General features: G+C 38.5%; 3 protein-coding genes across 8 annotated transcripts in view; 1 reads left to right on the top strand and 2 right to left on the bottom strand.

The window, feature by feature from the left end:
• LOC108972664 (sodium-dependent nutrient amino acid transporter 1) overlaps positions 1-262 on the bottom strand; it is a 9,549-nt gene extending 9,287 nt beyond the window's left edge. For both annotated transcript variants that reach the window (XM_018939352.1, XM_018939354.1), the window contains exon 1: positions 148-262. The gene's annotated coding sequence lies outside the window, so the exon portion shown is untranslated. The remainder of the gene's footprint in view (positions 1-147) is intronic.
• Positions 263-3,138: 2,876 nt separating this feature from the next.
• LOC108972667 (coiled-coil domain-containing protein 18) lies at positions 3,139-9,914 on the bottom strand. 4 transcript variants are annotated; one of them, XM_018939359.1, is made up of 16 exons: positions 9,722-9,914; positions 9,436-9,641; positions 9,241-9,291; positions 8,916-9,141; positions 8,512-8,850; positions 8,301-8,452; positions 7,460-7,561; positions 7,245-7,388; positions 7,031-7,167; positions 6,052-6,328; positions 5,926-5,984; positions 5,590-5,656; positions 5,271-5,516; positions 4,993-5,195; positions 3,623-3,764; positions 3,139-3,549 (listed from the first exon to the last, which is right to left on the bottom strand). In XM_018939359.1, the coding sequence occupies exons 1-16, from the start codon at positions 9,768-9,770 to the stop codon at positions 3,532-3,534; spliced, it is 2,418 nt and encodes an 805-aa protein (XP_018794904.1). In that variant the 5' UTR covers positions 9,771-9,914; the 3' UTR covers positions 3,139-3,531. The 4 variants fall into 4 exon arrangements, with proteins under 4 accessions (XP_018794904.1, XP_018794906.1, XP_018794905.1 ...); XM_018939361.1 differs by having other exon boundaries at positions 3,635-3,764; XM_018939360.1 differs by having other exon boundaries at positions 5,277-5,516.
• Positions 9,915-11,404: 1,490 nt separating this feature from the next.
• LOC108972665 (spondin-1) lies at positions 11,405-18,387 on the top strand. 2 transcript variants are annotated; one of them, XM_018939355.1, is made up of 8 exons: positions 11,405-11,549; positions 14,908-15,197; positions 15,278-15,669; positions 15,741-15,947; positions 16,012-16,266; positions 16,327-16,498; positions 16,558-16,922; positions 16,989-18,387. In XM_018939355.1, the coding sequence occupies exons 2-8, from the start codon at positions 15,029-15,031 to the stop codon at positions 18,141-18,143; spliced, it is 2,715 nt and encodes a 904-aa protein (XP_018794900.1). In that variant the 5' UTR covers positions 11,405-11,549; positions 14,908-15,028; the 3' UTR covers positions 18,144-18,387. The 2 variants fall into 2 exon arrangements, with proteins under 2 accessions (XP_018794900.1, XP_018794901.1); XM_018939356.1 differs by lacking the exon at positions 11,405-11,549 and having other exon boundaries at positions 14,894-15,197.
• The last annotated feature ends 1,518 nt before the right edge of the window (positions 18,388-19,905 follow it).

The following is a 19,905-nucleotide window of genomic DNA, read 5'->3' as shown; positions in this document are numbered from 1 at the left end:
ATTTTTTAGATGATTTTTTGTTTGTAAACGCCAAGTTTTCTTTAAATATTTTATTTATTAAAATAAACTCATTTTCGTTCACTTCACTTTGAGTTTACAGTCTATAACAGCATGTACACAACAACAGCTCTTCTTATTAACGCCTACCGAATAATTTAATGGATCCCGTTAAGTGTCCTGTCAGCACACTGTACCGCCTTAATCCTCGTACGCAATAATCAACCGGCTCGTGTTTAGTCAACTCGCACTATAACTGCGCGTATTCAGTTTAAAATAACGACTAAATTGTGTACGAAACGACGATCCAACGAAGTCTACGATCAGCCAACAAACACATTTGCATTTCACAATTGCTGCACACATACCGCCTCTTCGTATTGTAGGTGTTTGTGTTTATGTTTATATTTGAGGAAAGCACTCTAGAAAGCTGCAGATCTTTAAATTAAATCTCTCTAGAATTTGAAACATGCTAAGCTTCTAATAAATACTCTTATTTGCTTATCTAACATACTCGCAACGGCTTAATTATGTTCGTGTCTGTCTTTATTAGCATTTATGTAAAAGATAACAGTTGTTCTTTCAATCTGATGTGGATAGTTTTTTTACAAGAGCACTGAGGTAAAGTTGGTACTTTGTTTGAACTTGATTTACCACATCAAATATGATGGTTTCTTACATAAGTCTCTATATAAGTAAGCATAAATCTGTACTTGAAACAAGATGTGACGAGATTAAATAAACACAGAAATGCACAATAAGTTAAAGCAAGAAAAAAAGTTAAATCCCAGTGAAGTGCAGCTATAATACCCTTCACAACTTCAAGTTTTCCTTACAAGAACTTGATTTTGATTGATCAAAATATCAAATACTTTATTCCTAAATAAACTTCGACGGTAGAAGACAAAACGAATCAAGGCTCAGCAATTCACTTAATTCTCCTCATTTATCAGCCTGTAATTTCTTCCTGTTGTCTAAACTTAAGTAATGTTCCGGCTGAGGTGTATAACAGGCGTTTAGCAAACCGGTGTAACCGTTGTAATGATTATTATTGACTCAATACCAGTCTACGAAATAGAAAATGATAATACAAAGAATCCGTTGTTTTTGTCTCGGCGATAATCTCTTCGAAATTCTGAGTTTATTTTTGGTATAACAAAGTGTTTCATTCTAACACACTGGCCCATCATACATATGTTATATTTACTTAAAGTAAGAGAGACGCGCGAATTAAATGGGTCTGATAGTGAACGAGGGAAGACGAAGCATCTCATGTCATCAAACAAATAGTCGTTGCATACGCGACTTGGCTCCCACGTCACTGTTGACAGTCTAAACTTCAAAGTCGTAGATAACTTCGTCTATATTGGAACCAGTTAACACCGACAACAACGTCAGCCTCGAAATCCCACGCAGAATAACTCTTGCCAACAGGTGCTACTTCGGACTGAGTAAGCAATGGAGAAGTAAAGTCTTCTCTTGACGGGCAAAGACCAAATTCTACATCCCACTAAAAACAGAGCATTACCTTGACGTTATAATTATTAAGCTGTGCCGTTGTGTCGACTGGTTGACCGTAAGATTTTTAAGGTTGTCGTAATGAATCCATTTTTCAGGACCGGTCATAATCTGTTGCAAAAACGACTTATTTTTGTAGCGTTCAAGCAGCATTTCTGACATGCCTTTCAACTTCTTCTTGGCTTCTATTCATTTGACACCCAATGTCTTTGCAGTTGAATGTATCAGACTGCTTTTAAGCATTTTGAAATGGTTTCTTGTATAACTCTCAAAAATTCTGAGAACTCTTTCTGTATTTGCAGCAATTTTCATCGGGTACCGCTTCCAACATCTCATCTTCAAACTAGGACGTACTGTCTTCCAAGCCCACAACCACCACGCATGCTGGTTCGGATTATTGCAATAATGAAAAATAATAATGAAGTTACGCCATTTCTTAGCAAACTGCACGAATATAGTTAAAGACCCAATAAAAGTATTCGAAGATCTTTAGTTAGAAAACCAATAGGATTTTTTAATTAAAACTATCACTTGGGATTTTATAATATAAAAAGCTATATTTTAGGGTCTAGAACCTCCCAGTTTTTATTGTGGTAGTGGCAGTAAAAATTCCTGAAGTAATTTCGAGGATTAGTGCCGAGTTGACAGCCCTTGACCGGATAATAATCCGGGTCCGTTCTGGTTACTTAGACTCGACTGTCGTGGGAATGCTAAAACTCCCTTCAACTGATTTAGGTGGCGTTTCTGTATGAAAATAGCATTACATAATTATAACGTTGGAAGCTTTTTTTGAAAAAAAGCATAACTTCGAAATAATCTTTAACTTAAGATTAGATAATCGAGTGTTCTTTCCGTTTTCATGATGAAGATATTTTTATATTTATTTATCGACAAAGAGCTGTTCTAAAGCTGGAGGTCTACAGGTCATAGTTTTAAGACTATATCGTAATAAAAACCTTTGATGCGTTTAAAGCAATGTATCTCCGAATAATGAATGGGTCTTAATATTAAGTTCTCTTGTCTACTAAGCCCAGTATAGTTGTTGTTATAAGGGCATAAAACATCGTCAAATAGTTTTGGAAAATGCTTTCGGAGCTGAAAGTTGTAGACTGGTTAAAAATCTTTAACTCCCCAGATTTCTAGTTCAACAGGCTGTCAGGATGGTTATAAAATCACTACTTCTTTACATTCTTATTTAGAAACTGAAGTCCATCTGGTATCGCAAAGGGCCAAAAGTAGTCTATGCGTGGCTTACTGGCCTACCATATTAACCTAACCTTAGCTAACCGATATTTTTATTCAAAATTTTGCTAAGCTCGCTACACTGTAACGATCGACAATACACCCCGTTTGGCGCAATCAGAAGGCTCGCCGACACACACACCGCACTCAAGGCAACATAATCGATTCGGCATCGCTTTGTCACATCATAATTCATACTAATTATCATTTATTTGATCTATCGACGAATAATCATGTTTATAAATGATTTCAATTGATTGCGCCAATTTCCACAATGTTCGCAAATCAATCAAGAGATTTATGCGATTCAATGCAATGATTATTGCCGACGGTCAGTGGCGGTTACTACCGGTTTTCTGTGAGGAAAACAAATCGTCAGAGTTGCATTTTATAGATTTTTATTTATTATTTATTTATTAAATTAATTTTGTATTACAGGTAAACTTCCGGCTCAGCCTTCAGATATAATTATGTTTGTACATATAACTACATACATACATACATATATAGTATATGCATAAAACAACAACAAACGCATTTTAATTTTGTAGAGCACGAAAGTTCGGCCTGGCTTTCTAGCGCTTCATCAGTTGATACATATATACATAAATATTTTCACACACTCGTATGTGTATATAAATATATGTGGACAGTTGTTTTACAGTTATACACATATTGAAGCATTAATCAAACAACAACTCAGACATCACATCACACATCCATTCATAATACATAATAACATCCTTGCGTACGATATCCTTGCCAGTGTGTGGATTATTTCATTTGCAGATCCTTGATTATTTTGTGAAATATTTTTGTAATTTTCTTTTTGTTTTTGTTCAAATTAGACTTCATATTTCTTTACATTGATATCTACCTGCCGTTTACGTCGCCTCTCACTCGTATAATAGTAGAGATTCTCATTGTAGTCCTCGGCGCCAACAACCGGTTGATAGATCAAATTCTTGCAGCCGGTATTGCCAAGTACATTGTGTTGATATAGAGCGCTGAGTAGTAGGAAAAAGGGAAGGAAAGAGAAGTTAATTGTTTAGATTCAGTTCAGCAACACTTAAGTATATACGAGTATACCATAAATGGTATATGTATTATGATTGTCTAAACGCAAAGGGAATAAAGCGATAAGGAATAAAAAAACGATGAAATTTTCTAGATATTGCTGATCTTCTGAATGTGGAAACCTCAAAATTAATAAAAGAAGAACTAGAGCAACTTGTCTTCACATCTCTTCAGACCTTGTCGACCCTCAACCCAGAGATTTTGGTGATTGAATGTGAAAATCTCAACACGAATCAAAGAAAAGCTAAAGGAATTTCACATGTATGTCTCTTCAGACCTTGTCGACCCTTAACCCAGAATCCTTGGTGACATGAAAAATATTCTCACGAAGTCTACAGGAACTTCCCGTTTACGTCTGCTCAGATCTTGTCAACCCTAAACAAAGGGACCTTGGTGATATGAATGATATTCCCACATAGCCTACTTATAGTTATAATATATAATACATATTAGAACTTCAACTACCAAAGTATTGTCATTATATATCGTACTATATACTATACATATGTATATCGTTTTATTGATATTTAGATATAGCTTTTTTATGCTCTAGCTGTATTTTTTTTTTTTTTTTTCTTTTTGGAATGGAATCCACAAACAGCCAGAAAAATGGGAGTCTTATAGCTATAGGACGGAGAATATAAACGCTTGTCCATTTTCCGATATAATAACTATTGACCCTTGTTGCAATACCGGTAAAAGCTATATGGTAAACAGAGGCTGGAAAGTTTTACCTCTTCCGCCGTATGGTCTACACTCTGATGCTGAGCCCCATCACTAGAATACGGTTCACATCAGAACAGGTTATCAAAAATTAGTTTGATTCATTCTTGGCCGTCAAGGCAGCGAAGTCATTTAAGGATGGAATCCACAAACAGCCAGAAAGATGAGGATCTCATAGCTTCAGACCGGCAATGCCTTGAACATTAATATTGCGCATGATTTTCTTAAATAAAACCTTACGACTATAGTCTGAGCTCTATATTAAGTAGAAGCAGCAATAAATTTTCTGAAGAACCTGATTACCCGTTGTGATAAGTTGGGTCAGACAACTAACGCTTACGGTATCTGATTGAAGTGGAAACCTTAGATATAAATGTAACTCTAGTATCGCTTAGTTTTAAACCGTATTCAATCAAGAGGATCATACACACTTACATTGTTTGCTTCAGTCGCGCGATCTCCTCCTCCATACGGCCGATCTTCTCTTCTTGCTTCACACGCAACATCTGACTACGCTCATTACTCTCCTCCAACAGTTTGATCATATGCTCCTGACGCGACAGCTCCATTTGTTTGTTGCTCAAGGTGTTGAAGAGATTTTGGAATTCTTCCGATTTTGTGCGCAAATCATTATTTAACTACAAGCAATGTGTGAACGAAAAAGAAAACAATATGCATGAAATATGTGAAGACCTTTATGTCAGTAGACTCACCCATACCTCATTGATGGTATTGTTTTTGACGCCAACTTCGGCAAATATCTGATCCAATTGTATGCGCTGAGTATGGTCGTTGGTCTGCAGCGAATTGATCAATTCGGAACGCACCTCCAACAGTTGTTGATCGCGTCGAATTTGCTCCTCCAATTGTTCGATATTGTAGTGGGCTTTGGATAGTTGAATTTTAAGTTTTTCAATCTCACGCCCCTTCTCAGCCTCTGACTGACGCAGTCTGCAGAGCTGGTAGTGGAAAGGCACATTCTCAGCTCAAGTAAGATTGGTGCTGTGATATTATATATACAACTGAACTTACCTCTGCTTGGAACTCTTTGGGTAACTCCACATTTTCCAAGGCATTCTTCTCGCGTGCCAATAAATCCCTGATGTAGGCGTAAACATACATAATTAGAACACGAAATTTTAGGTAAGGATACATTAGAATGGTGCTTGAAATAAAAATTGCCGAGTTTTTTAAAGTAAAACTATAACTCTAAAGCCACGTTGTTCAAGCAATAAATCATGGAACATGTGTAGCAAATATTTACTCATGCATTGTAAGAATTCGATAGAGATAGAGCGAGAGAGAACCCCCGGTTTCTAATAGTTTAAGCTCTATATCCGCATGCCCATCGCATTAACGCTCACTTACCGATTCTCTTCCTCCAGATCATGAATTCTGTGACGTAGCTTATCCATTACTTTAATATCCTGTGGAATTTAGTTTATACATAAATTGTTGTAATAGAGTTTCTACTTGTTTCACTCATTCGCTTACCTCTTGCAATTGCTCGACCTGCGTAATAAATTCTTGTTTCTCCTTTTCCAAATTTTCGACTTTTCCTTTCAATTTGTGTACTTCCTTTTTTAGCTCTTTCTCATGATTGTGTTGTTCAGGTGTTGGCTTTGCTTGCAGTGCCTCTTCCAATTCCTTTTTGTATTTTTCAAGCTCAACTTCAAGTTTTTGTATGGTGTCGTTCTTCTCATGTTTATCTTTCTTCTCGTGACTCAATTGATTCTCAGCGTGTGTCAACTTCTTATTGAGTGATTGTATGCTAAACCGGGAAGGAAAGTGAGAGCTAGTGGATATATTTAAGAGAGTGAATTCCCTTAAAATTTTTGCCTCATTGGACATTTCTAAGTTCGCAACATGAATATATAGTATACATAATATATGAGAACGTAATGGCGACCGTTACCGAACCCTGATAACCGTCTATTTGATGACTGAAATTCAAGCTCATGATCTCGGCGACATTTTGTTTCAACAAGACGACGAATGGATTTATTGAGAGAAAAAATTTGGTAAGCACATTCATTCACGTTTTGGGCCGGTCGATTGGCAACCAAGATCGTGTGATATCACACCATTAGACTTTTTCCTGCGGGGATATGTAAAGTCTAAAGTTTATGCGGACAAAACCACTTCGAGCAAAATTTAACCCGTGTCATTCGCCTGTTACCAGTAGAAAAGCTCGAACGAGTTATGGCAAATTGGACTCAACGGATGGAACATGTGAGACGTAGCCATAGCCAACATTTGAAAGAGATAATCCTCAAAAAGCAAATGCCAAGAATGCTCTTTCGAATAATATACTAAATATTCCCCATTACATTTGGAGTATCTGTGTCTTTTCTTTAAAAACGTAGGAAATCTCAAAATGGATCACCCTTTATTTAGATAAATGTTAAGCTTGGCGAACTAGGTATTTGAGACCCTTGGAGCCTTTATGTACTTTCCAACTAGTTTTACTTACTTATCTTTACAGCTTTTGAGCTCATCAAGTAGTTTTGCCTTCTCGGTCTGTCCATGGCTGCATTCTTCCGTATTCTGTTGCAATGTAGTTTTCAATTTATCATGCTGTTTTTCTAAATTGCGCAATTTTCGATTCATCTATAGCGTGATTCAAGTTGAAAAAAGTAAGAAAAAAAGTAACGCTCTTGCCTTTTCTCCACTCTTATTTAACCTACCTCTGCGATCTGATTTTCGCGCTTCATTGTATCGGCATCAGTTTTCTCTTTTAAATCTTTCTCCAAAGCTTCTAATTCACTGGTGTGTATAGCTTTCAGTTCGGTTAGTTTTTTCTCGGCTATCTGTAAAGCTTTTTTACCCTCCTAAAAGATTATGAAAAGGCTTTGTTCAGACGTTTCTTGTCATATATAACCTATACATATTAGTAAGAGACCTGTATTTCTTTCTGCATCCTAACGATTTGCGCATCCATCTCCGTATCTTTGGCATTGGCTAGCCCATTCACACACTCAAAGAGATCTTGCATTTTTTTGTTCTAGACGGTAGAAAGTTTGGATTTTAAAACTTAATTTGTATGTCTATAGTCAAATGAGAAATCGCAGATTCATCCTTTGGGTTAAGGATTTGGTAGATATATCTATAGATGGACGTACTTTAGGAACTACACGTTTATTTTTAAGGAATGACTTGCCATCGTACCTGATCATTATGGAGTATTGTGAATAATACCTTCGTATAAACAATATACTTGGTCTGTGTTTCACTCATAAAAATACAGATTCCAGCAAAGAATCTACCTTACTATACAGTAAGTTTTAATTCTAATAATTTCTACTATATCAATGAAAACAGTAGATCGATAGTAGATTGTAACCCGCCTGAAACCACATCTCCTATGACGATTTGACAAGTGCTTAAAAAGGACAGTCAGTCATACTTTCACGAAGCCTAATGAGTCAATGATGAGCTTCGGACCAAGTTTAATTCATGCTTAGAAGGCGAGATCAAAAAGAAGAAGAGATTATAGACAAGTGTTCCTAACAAATATCAGGTGAAAACTATCGTATTCCTGAAAAAATCAGTATAGTCTCATTATATATTAGAGATTGTCTTGCTCCACAAAACTGCAACGAAATTATCGAATAAGATTGATTAATCTTAACTCAGAGTTCTGACTATCTTAAGTATCAAAAACGACTTTGGTTTTCTTTATCGAAGAACGTTTTCTGTCGAACAACCCTCCAAGAACTTCAGACTATAGATCTACTACTTACCTGCTGCCTTCCTAAGAAGTTGTGGGCATCATCCAAGTTCAGCATACGGTCTGGATCGCTTTGTATGTCCTTTAGATTGTCTATCACCGATACGAGCGAACTCTCCACTGCACTGCGCACTTTCTCTTTAAAGTCGTTTACAGAATCCGCAGCTTCGGGAAGACAATAACGCTACCGAAAGCTGCTTTGTATTAAAAGCATGCATACTTACGCAACTTTTTGGGCATCTTCACCATATGATCGTCCTTCAACACTAATTTGTATTCATCATTTCGCACCATCGTTATGAATTTAAAGTCCGTCTTCAGTTTATCGGGCGAGGTACGTTTTAGCGTTTCAAACTTCTGCATAAAGTCCGTTTGCATGTCCTGCAGTTTGCGTTGTAGACCCTCGAATACCTTCAGCTTATTATTCTCGACAACACGTTCGCGTGCGCTCAACACTTGACCAACACCAGTCTCCTGATCACCCGCAGCCGAACTCACCTTGGTGAGTTGCGATAACGTCTCTTCGGTCTTACGATTATCGCTGCGGCAGGAAACTGTGCTGGCTGCAATACCGTGCAAGCAGTTGTAAAATTATAATGAATACTTGGTTATTTATTGGATCTCTTACCACTGCGTTTGGAGACACCTGCGCTGCGCGCGGTTTGCGCTTTCGTATGCGGCGTCTTCAGATTCGTCGACGTGTTAGCTTTGAAGCTCAGTTTGGACATATTTGGCTCGAGTTTTTTGCCACCGCCCACCTCTTTGATGGTCAAGCTGATTTTCGAGGCGGAACGCATTTGCTGACGATGCGTGAGACGTGGCGTAGTCGCCGACTTTGTAGTTGCATTGGCACCCTATCGTTTTGAAAATATAAAAAAATTATTATAAAATATTTATAAAAAAATTTAAAAAATTATTATTGAACATCTCTTCCTATACTCGGGCTTACGTACCGCGCGTTTCATGGGTATTTTCGTTTGCGTCGAGCTTTGCGCTGCCGCCAACTAGTTGTATGGGGAAAAATTATACAAAAAAACAAAAATTAAAAAAAGTGCGTAAAATGCAGAAAAAATGAAAATGTATTTGAATTTTATTGAGTGCTCGAGCAAAGCACTGTCGTTTCTTTTTTTTTCACCCCCCAAACTCACTGTTTTCGATCTGGCGAAGTTGGGTTTGGTCTCCGCAACGCTGTTGGCTGTCGTGCTGATTGCAACATTGCTGACGATCACATTTTCGTCTGTACTGTGCGGTTGTGGTGGTTTCGACTCGACCTTTTGCTTGAGAATTTGTTCACCATTTAATTTAGGTATGGATTTAGAAAGATCCTTACGGCCGGGTGATAATGAGCTAGTTACTAGAAAATTATATTTGTTGCAGCTCTATGTCTTGCACAAGCAATTCTCTATTATATTCACTCATGCCTTTGAGTCTTACCGTTTTTGCTTCCACTGCCGACACTATTTCTGCTGGGCGAAACATCCATTTGGCAAAATTTTTTTTGTTAGTATTGAAATTTCTTATGTTTTAAACTAAGTTTCGCTTTCAATTTGGCTTAAGTAGAAATTAATTTAAAATATACGCTTAGCGAGAAAATAATTTTTTGTATTGTAAAAAAATATAATTAAAATTTTTCACTGACATTCAATTGAATTTTATTCAAACGAATGCTTTAGATTTTCATGATCACCAACGAAAAAATTTACTTCAATACAGAATATACAAGTAACTTATAAATATTGAAATTAAGAAGCCCTAAGCTTTACATGCGGATTAGTCTCCAAACTCCGCATATTTTTTCAAGCCACTTTCCAGTGCTTCGTGCTTAATAATAATTTCTTCATAGCAGGGCGCCGAAGTGTAGGTAATGCCTGCCGAGGTTCCTAACATACTCCTGACGATGGTTAATTGCGCATTTCTAAACCTAAAAACTAACAGTTTGGTGTGCTCAGGCTTAATCGAATGACTATAACCTGTTTTCAGGTCAGGTTCTGGAAGGACCTCTCCAAGCCGTTCGATACCAATCGTAGTTTCAGACAAGGTAACTTCATATCGTGCGACTTCTTCAATCTACTGCTAGAGAAAATAATTTGAGCTGGAAAACTGAAGAGAGAAGGTACAGTCATCTACAAGTATGTACAACTGCTGGTATATGCCGATAACATCGATATCGTTGGCTATAACAACCGCCCCGTTAGTTCTGTATCCTCGAGATTAGACAAAAAAGCCAAGCAAATGGGTCTATTAGTGACCGAGAGCAAGACAAAATATTTCCTGCCAACAAACAAACAGTCGTCGAAGAGGCATGGACGGTGGCAACATCTGATGAGTCGACGTTACAAGTTTTCGAGAGAAAGGTTCTACGAAATATGTATGTCCTTTGAATATTTCATTCGATGACCTGCATGGTGAGCTATATGAGATATACGAAAACATTGACATAGTTTAGTGATAGATTGAAGAACTTCGCTTTGATGACGGTTGTGGCTAGACGTTCATCCAACGGCATGAGTACCAGAATTCGACAACGGAGTCTATCTCCTATATCGAATTTGCGTTCTTTTTTTTTTGGCGTCACCAAAAGAAGGGTTTCTTTTGCTATATGTTTACTTTTCATTGGGGGCATTTTTTACGTGGCGGGTCCTAAACTCAACGCACAACTCTGGGAAGGGATGGTTCGCCTTCTCACTGTCGCTCGTCTTCAAACGGATGTTCTTTGACAACGCAGAGGACACTTGGTCTAACACCAGAAGTCGTGAGTTGCTTAAGCCATAAGTAAAAGGATCATTTCAATCGGTCAGTCCCAAGTGAATGGCGATCAGAGAACTTTGCTCACTTGCGTGACCTTTTACATCTGACTCAAGAGTTGCTGCCAGCTGCGAGACCACAAGCTCTCGGTACATTTATTCATTGATATTTTTCAAAATCAATTTTTAGTAGTGTAAATGAATACCCTATTTGAGAGCGTGTTATTTTGATTAACGGTAATAGAAAATGTAAACAAAACTCATACTAGCAGCGCTTTTACACATTGCAAGCTTGACTAAAGAGCGACTCTCAGCTTGCATGCCTCCAACGGTCAGTTGATAGTGCAATAGCACCTTAGTTGCGGTTCAACTGGCGAGCGGACGTGTAGGAAAACGCGGAAAATCGCAAAAGTGCAAGAATTGCGGAAGTGCAAAGTGAAAGTGGCAATTTTTATTTAATTAAAAATATATATACTTTTTAAGGATTTTCTAAAATATTATTGTTATTGTATTATCTGGTAGGTAACTTATGTTTAAAAACGAAATTCATTTTTGTAATTAAGTATGTGTGTGTTATCGAAACTGTGCTGTACGGAAGCCACACTAGTGAAAGGGGTGCGTCCAAAGATTGAAAAGTGTCGAATTGAAGCCAAAACAAAAGCAAAATGTACAGCTGTGTTATAAATTAAATTGAATCACACTTAATCAATTTGAATGTGCCAACAAACAGGCGTCGAAATCCCACTGACGTACTTGCATATATACTTACTTACAAATATTTCTGTGTCGATGTGCTTAGCTGATGATTAATTTCGAAATTTGTTATTGCTTAAATATTATTTACAACAAAATTTATGGAAAATATGCAATTAGCAACAGATAGTGTTTGTATGTAATTATATAGTATAGAACAGCTCAGTTGAAAAATTCCCGGCCTACTATAGAAAAATGCTTGTTTTTGGCAAAATTCGTTTTTTTTTTATTCAAGATAGTTCACTTCCCTCCCCTAATTTAACATAATACCTTCAGAGTATCATTATAGAGAACCGCACATTTTCGATACCATTTTTGTAATACAATTTGTCCTTTGCTTCAAAATATAATATAATATAGACCTCAGTTTCACCTATGATCTCTTCACACGACGAAAATTTCTCCCCCTGTCTCTTATACACATCTAGATGTGTATAAGAGACAGTCATTATAGAGAACCGCACATTTTCGATACCATTTTTGTAATACAATTTGTCCTTTGCTTCAAAATATAATATAATATAGACCTCAGTTTCACCTATGATCTCTTCACACGACGAAAATTTCTCCCCAGCGAGCATTCTTTTGAAATCTGAAAACAGGAAATAGTCGCTGGGGGCCAGATCTGTAGAATACGATGGATGCGAAAGCAATGCGAAGCCTAATTCATAGATTTTTATCAACGTTTTCATTGACTTGTGATACGGTGCTTTGCCTTGGTGAAAAGGGGTCGTTTTTCGCCGATTTCGTCCTCTAAACGGTTCAATAAAGCTGTGTAATAGCCGCTGTTGAAGGTTCTTCCTCAAGATGTTTAATAAAAATGATTCCATGCACATCCCTAAATACAGCTGTGTAATAGCCGCTGTTGAAGGTTCTTCCTCAAGATGTTTAATAAAAATGATTCCATGCACATCCCTAAATACAGGCGTCATAATCTTGGCAACCGACAGGTGAGTTTTTTCAAACTTTGAGGTGGGTTTGTCTTGCGCAGTCCACTCGGATGACATCGATTGATCTTTGCAGTGAACTGATAGAGTCATGTTTCACTTATTGTCACATAACGACGCCAAACCCCGGGTATCTTAGGTTTGAACATCTCCAAAGACTGCTCCGAATAATCAGCTTGTCGTTGTTTTTGGTCTAAAGTGAGCTCGCGCGGCATCCACTTTGCACCGAACTTTTTGATACCTTTACAGTGTCTGCTATCTCGAAAAACTTAACTTTACATCCATACAAAATAATTTTGTGGACTTTTTTGATGTTTTCGTCGGTAGTAACCTCTTTTGGACGTCCACACCACTCATCATTTTCGGTGCTTATTTCATCACGTTTAAATTTAGCGCACTAATACCAGTGTCCAGAAACTCGTCAACAAGTCAAGTCTTTATTTACATTTTTCTTTCCCTCTTAGTAGCGACATCTATGTTTCAGGCCGGGAACTTTTCATTTGACCTATTACATATGTACATGTTTTATATCAAATATGCTTACGCCACGTGCATTGCTTTCTAAAAATAACACAAATGTCAATAAAAATATTTTTTTAATTAATTTCATGCTCCATGCAGTCAACGGGAAGTTTCCGGACCTGCATATACCATAAATTACATATACATATAACGACCCTTATACAAACATATGTTTTTGCACATTATCAAATGACATTACAACTAATTGAAAGCAATTAATTAACGCGAATGAAATTGGTTAGATATAAAGGGTAATGCGTTTTCTTCGATACTCGGTCAAGCTAACAGATAGGAATTTTGAGTACCGTGTATACAATCGGAATTAAAATGCCGTCTAACAAGGTGACAACAGTTATCTTGACATTATCGAAGAAATTATACTTAGTTTAAGCGAAAAATCCAATTAAACAAGACATATTTTCGTCTATTATATGATATTTTCGGAATCCTCTGTTCAAGAAATGCAGGAATTATGCTTGTAAACACCGCCAGAAGACATTTTTAGAAACCTTTTAGATCGGAATAAAATGCCAATGCCATGGCTTACCAACCATTATGTTGACATTTCTGAAGAAATTATAATTCTAGTGGAAGAGCTAGTTCAACAAGACATCTTTTATTCTACAATGCGATTTCAAAGACCTCTCGAGAAGAACAGTCCAATAAGACATATTTAAAKCAAAATGACATTTCAAAGACCTCTCGAGTTTCTTTGTTCAAGAAATCTAGCGATTATGGTTGTAAACACCACCATACGACTTTTTAGATATTTTTTGGACCGGAATAAAGAGTATACATACATGGCTGACCAACAATTATCTTGACAATTCCGAAAAAATTACATTTTTAGCTATAAAGTCAGTCCAACAAAACATATTTTAGTCTAGCAATGAGATGTCAAGGAGCGATCGTTCGAAAAACACTACCGGAGCTTGTCAAATTGAATTCGAATGCCAATTTTGCAATACCACTGTGATCCTTACTCAAAATCAATGGACGAAGCTCCACTTCAAAACTCAAATGTGTATTTTACATAAATCACTGCGGAGATCGTACGCTCGTTGGTTTTTATTCACGTCACCCTTGGCATTGACTTTTCTAAGAGTTTTTGTGAGTAGAAACTTTCTTAAAGCCCCGTCTCTTTCAGAGCTTACCTCTAATAAACGATGGCAGGTAATAACAAATGAACGAGTAAACTTCTTTCGTTAAAGTTCGGAGGCGATCTAAAACTTTAAGTACCCTCAAATTGCCGGATAGCATAGATAAGTGTTGAGTCGCAGCTAATTATCCATTATGCATATAATTTTCGGAAGAAAACAAATTCCATCTAATATGGAGTCTTTTTAAATTCCTTCCTTAGATAAAGAAAACTCGCTGAAATAAATTTAAATTTCGTAAAAAAGAGCCAATGGGAACTAAGAAAAGGTGACATCAAGGCTGGAGGGCTTTGTTTATAGAATCTATCACTTAAGCAGATTAAGGAAGGTTAAAAAAACATAATTTAATAAGCCTTAGATTACGGATGTGATAGGTCTGGGTTTCTCCAACTCGCTCTATTATATCTATCTAGTATTCGCTGATCCAAAAAAGTCACCCATTATATATTAAAATACCAATCTCTATATAATATCACTACATAGAAATATTGTTTTAGACTTGCAACGTTGCACAAAACATTGCAGCTTCTATAACCAAAAAAAAAACACACGTTGCACAATAACCGGAAGTGTCTGGTAATACGTTTGAAACCCGTTGCAACGCAAAAGCGAATCAACATGAATTGGTTAGCATTGATAATTTCCATTTCGGCAACAATTGATATCGCGCTCGGCTGTAGCCGCATACCGCCGGGCACAACGACGCCCAAATCGCCAGTCGACGAGAGTTTCATGGTATCGATAGCCGGCAACCCGCAGTCATATATACCGGGGCAGAAGTACAATGGTATGACTAGTAGGAATTGTATATACTCGTACCATAAATAATAAATAATAATTAACAACAACTTTTCATGTGTCACGCAGTCACGCTCACCGCCTACAATGATCTGTCATTCATCAGTTTCATATTGGCTTTGGAGAGCGCTAATGAGCCGGACGGTCAAGCGGATTTCGGTAGATTGGGTTATTTCGAGATTACCGATTTGGCCGATACACGTTTCAGTCCGCGTTGCCCGAATCTGGTGGAGAACACCAACACGAATGTGAAGACAAATGTGGTAGTAACTTGGGTGGCGCCGTCGACTACCGGTAATGGTTGCGTGCTCATCAAGGCCACTGTAACGCAGCACCGCGATGTCTGGTTTATGGACGATGGATTTTTAACGAAACGCATTTGTGAGGAAGAGGTTGATGATGTCGATACACAACCGACTATAATGGATCCTTGCTGTGCATGTGATGAGGCGAAGTATGAGGTGGGTGGTGGTTGTGTTTGAAAATACTTTATGCCAAATTTCTTATATTTTTTCTATTTGTGATACAAAAGCTCACTTTTGAAGGCAAGTGGTCGCGTCATACGCATCCTAAGGACTTTCCCGCCAATAGTTGGCGCACCAGATTTAGCGATATCATTGGCGCTTCACACACTATCGATTATAGGTTCTGGACTTACGGTGAGATGGCGAGTGAGGGTCTGCGTGAAGTGGCCGAACACGGCTCGACGCGAACACTAGAGAGTGAGTTGAAAGATCAGGTAAGACGCTTACGTTGTGTGACAATACTGGAAATGAAAAACATCTGACCTTTTTCATACATAGAGTGACCAGATAAGGACTATCATTAAAGCGCGCGGTATTTCCTATCCGAATGTGACGGGTAAAACCTTTGCAGTTTTTCGCGTGGACTCGAAGCACCATTTAATATCATTAGTGTCCATGATAGACCCATCACCGGATTGGATAGTTGGCATTTCTGGGTTAGAACTATGCTTAGCCAATTGCACATGGATCGAAAATAAGATACATAACCTTTATCCATGGGATGCGGGCACAGATAGTGGACCGTCCTACATGGTTAGTTTTAAATAAGCTTAGTTGGACAAAATACTCAAGCCATGTACTACTTACTTTCAGTCCGCCGATCAACCGCAAGTGCCGCCTGATGTGATACGACGCATCAAGTCGAATTTTCCAAATGATCCACGTTCACCCTTCTATGATCCCACTGGCGCGCCGATGAAACCGCTTGCTACGCTGCATATAAATCGACGTAGATTGTACGAGAAGACGTGTACAAAACCAGAAGGTGAGTGTTTATTGCATTTTTTATATTACAACACTAAATGTCACGTTTTGTCGAAGCAGAGGATGAGTCTGAGGAATGCGCCACCTATCCTTGGAGCCATTGGAGTGAGTGTAGTGCCAAATGTGGACCAGGCATACAACAACGTACACGCGAGTACAAGCAACCCTCAGTGGCGAGACGTTCGAAATGTCGCAGCGCTTTACGTGAGGAGCAACCCTGTAATGGACGCAGATGCGGCAGTGCAAATGAAGAAAATACAGAGGAAGGTGAGAATCCCAGTGACGTGCAAATAGGGCCACATGAAAATCCCGAATGCGCGATATCGGACTGGAGCGAATGGTCCAGTTGTTCGGCAACTTGTGGCGCGGGCGTCGTAGTGCGTACACGTCATTATCTCAATCCGCGTGCCAAAAAGAAGTGTCAGGTTAGCGCGAACTATATTTTAAAAAGGAGAAATATAACAAATACATAATTTCGTTTTATTCAACAGAAAGTGAGTCGGGTGCGTCTGCAGGAGACGCGCAAATGTGAAGGCCCCGAATGTGGTGGCGATCTGGGTAATGGTGGCGCTGAAGCTGAGCATAACGGTGAAGGTGATGAAACTCCCGCCGAAGAGGGCAATGCGGTGGAGAATGAGTTGAGCGAAGGCACAAGTTCATTTTATCGCGATTACAACAATGGTTTTCGCAAATTCAAAAGCTACAGTCAGAAACGTGAAGACTACATACCGCCTGAATGTGGCGTCTCACCGTGGTCTGACTTCTCGCCATGCATAGGTCCTTGCGGGAGTGTTGGTTATCGTCAAAGACAACGTAAAATCTGGAATAATGATGAGGTTTATGGCGTGGTGAATCCAAAATCGGATGGTACCAATCCGTGTCGTCACATTAAACGTGAGGATATAGTTAATTGTACAAACCCCGCTTGCGATACTATCGTGCCACATATTTGTTATGCCAGTCTCAAAATTAGTCCATGTCGTGATGGCGATGTTACCAACTATTGGTACTACGATTATCCCACCGATCAATGCGCCATTTATTGGGCTGATAAATGCGATAAGAATCAAAATAAGTTTCCCTCGAAGGAGGTGTGCGAGGAAACCTGTCGGCGTCCACGTCAAAAATTAGATTTGCAAAGTGAAAGTTTACGTTTGGAGCAACAACCCGTCGATTGTATCGTTTCCGAATGGGATGCGCGTTCATGTAATGTGACCTGTGGCGAGGGTATGTTAATAAAAACACGACGCGTATTGCGACGCGCTAAATACGGGGGCAAACCGTGTCCCAAACATTTGGTACGTCTGGAGAAATGCTATCAAAGCTGCGATGAAGTATACACAATTAGTGGTGGCATTAATTTCGGTGGCAACACTGGTGAACCTAGCGACTATGACGTTGTAAACCGCAATCGTGGCAGTTATGTGAGTGCACGACAGCTGCCGAAGAAAGACGATTGTCGTTACTCCGAGTGGTCGGTTTGGACGCCATGCACTGCGAGTTGCGGCGACAATTCTATGCGTCAGCAGACAAGAACTCTGCTCAATACCGAACTCAGTTACAAATGTAAGGATCGTGTGCGTGTGGAAAAATGTACCGTGATGCCGTGCCTCTTGGAGAGTAACGATCAGGATAGTGAGTGGTAGAATGAAGAATGCTGAGTTTTGGTTGGTAGTGAAAAAACCGGTTGAAGCAAAGTAATGCTCTTTCAAATTATTTGCCGAAGAGAGCTATAAAGTCTATATTTAATCCATGTGCTTTTACTAGTGCTCTAACGTAGATAAATTTGTATTAGTAATGTGTAATTATATAAATATCTAACGAAATACTCAAATATGTAGTAGATCCCACAGATCGGAACTTTGTCTAACCTAATAAAGAGTTTAGTTAAAAAAAGTTCTTGAGTTATGGATTCGTAAGTTCAATTTGTGGAGTTATTTCTCAGGGCTTTACTGACTCCTCAATTCCCCTGTAGCTTTTAATTTTCTTAAAATATCACTGCTTTGGTAGGAAATCAAAATATTTGGTCCTTCACTAAGTAATCTTTGATGACAAATTATTGAATTATTTTGCAGACAACTTCACACTTAACTGTTTTACCGTTATATATTTCAACAGCTGATATAATACGGCTGGTTTGAAAAAAAAAAAAATCATTCTGGCAATTTCGATCTTGAGGATTCATCACGTACTGGAAAGCCTCTTGAAGTCGATGTCGAATAACAACTCGTGAGATTACTGAAAGTTTAAATTGGTCTAACACGACTGCTCACAAGTAGAATAGTTTCGAAGCTAGACATATGGGTTCCTCATGTTCTTACATTAACGTTTCGTTTCATTAACGACTATGATTTGCTTACCAAACATCAAAGTGATTCATTTTTGAAGCACAGTATTACAATGCAAAGTGTTGCTGGGGCGACGCTCATACCGCGAGGTGATGTGATTTGAAGGTCACGAGTGACTTCAGCGGTTGCTGGCTGCTAGCTGGCTCTACATAAGAAAAGCAAGCAGCGTGCCTGGCCAGTGCTTGGATGACGCTCACGCCGCGAAGCTAGATATATGAGTTCCTATGATGTGATTTAAAAGGGACTAGTGAATTCAACGGTTGCTGGTTGCCAGCTGGCTCTATATAAGGACAGCAGGCACCGTGCCTGACCAGTTTGGGTTCATGGCTGACGCTCACGCCGCAAAGTGATGTGATCCCCAAATTTTTGGTGCCATTTTTGTAGTACAATTCGTCTTTTGCTTTAAAATAGGGCTCAGTTTCAGTGATCACTTCTTCTTTCGACGAAAATTTCTTCTCAGCGAGCATTCTTTTGAGATCTAAGATCAGAAAATAGTCGCTGTTGGCCAGAGCTGGAAAATACGGTGGATCAGGAAACAATACGAAGCTCAATTCATGGATTTTTTCTATAATTTTCACAGACCTGTGACGCGGTAAGTTCTTTTTCTTCAAATCGCCGTTTTACGGCGATTCCGTCCTTGATGATCTTTCATTTTTCAAGATAATCAATAAATACGAGTATTATATTAATCCATACGCATCCTAAAGTACAGATGCCTGTTGCGTTTCTACACGCTTTGGAGTGGGACTTCACTGTCGAAAGAATGTCGGAGTGAAATGAGCTCGTCATGTTTCGTTCACTGTCACATATCGACGTAAAAACTCGGGTTTATAACGCTTAAACATCTGCAAACACTGTTCCGAATCATCAACTCGTCGTTGTTTTTGGTCAAAAGTGAGCTCACGCGGCACGAATTAAAAGATATGAGATACACGCTCAATTGAACTGTTTAAAGTAAATGTCATCTCGAACGACTTCACTTTACGGTGATCCGAAATTATTTTCTGGACCACGGCGTTGAAGAATAAAAAAAGTGATTCCGCCTGATTTGGACAATATT

This window comes from Bactrocera latifrons, unplaced genomic scaffold (genome assembly GCF_001853355.1).
Source record: "Bactrocera latifrons isolate USDA-ARS-PBARC rearing strain unplaced genomic scaffold, ASM185335v1 scaffold_413, whole genome shotgun sequence".
NCBI classification, from domain to species: domain Eukaryota; kingdom Metazoa; phylum Arthropoda; class Insecta; order Diptera; family Tephritidae; genus Bactrocera; species Bactrocera latifrons.
Note: the sequence above shows the minus strand (reverse complement) of the source record. Positions and strands in the feature narration are given on the sequence as shown.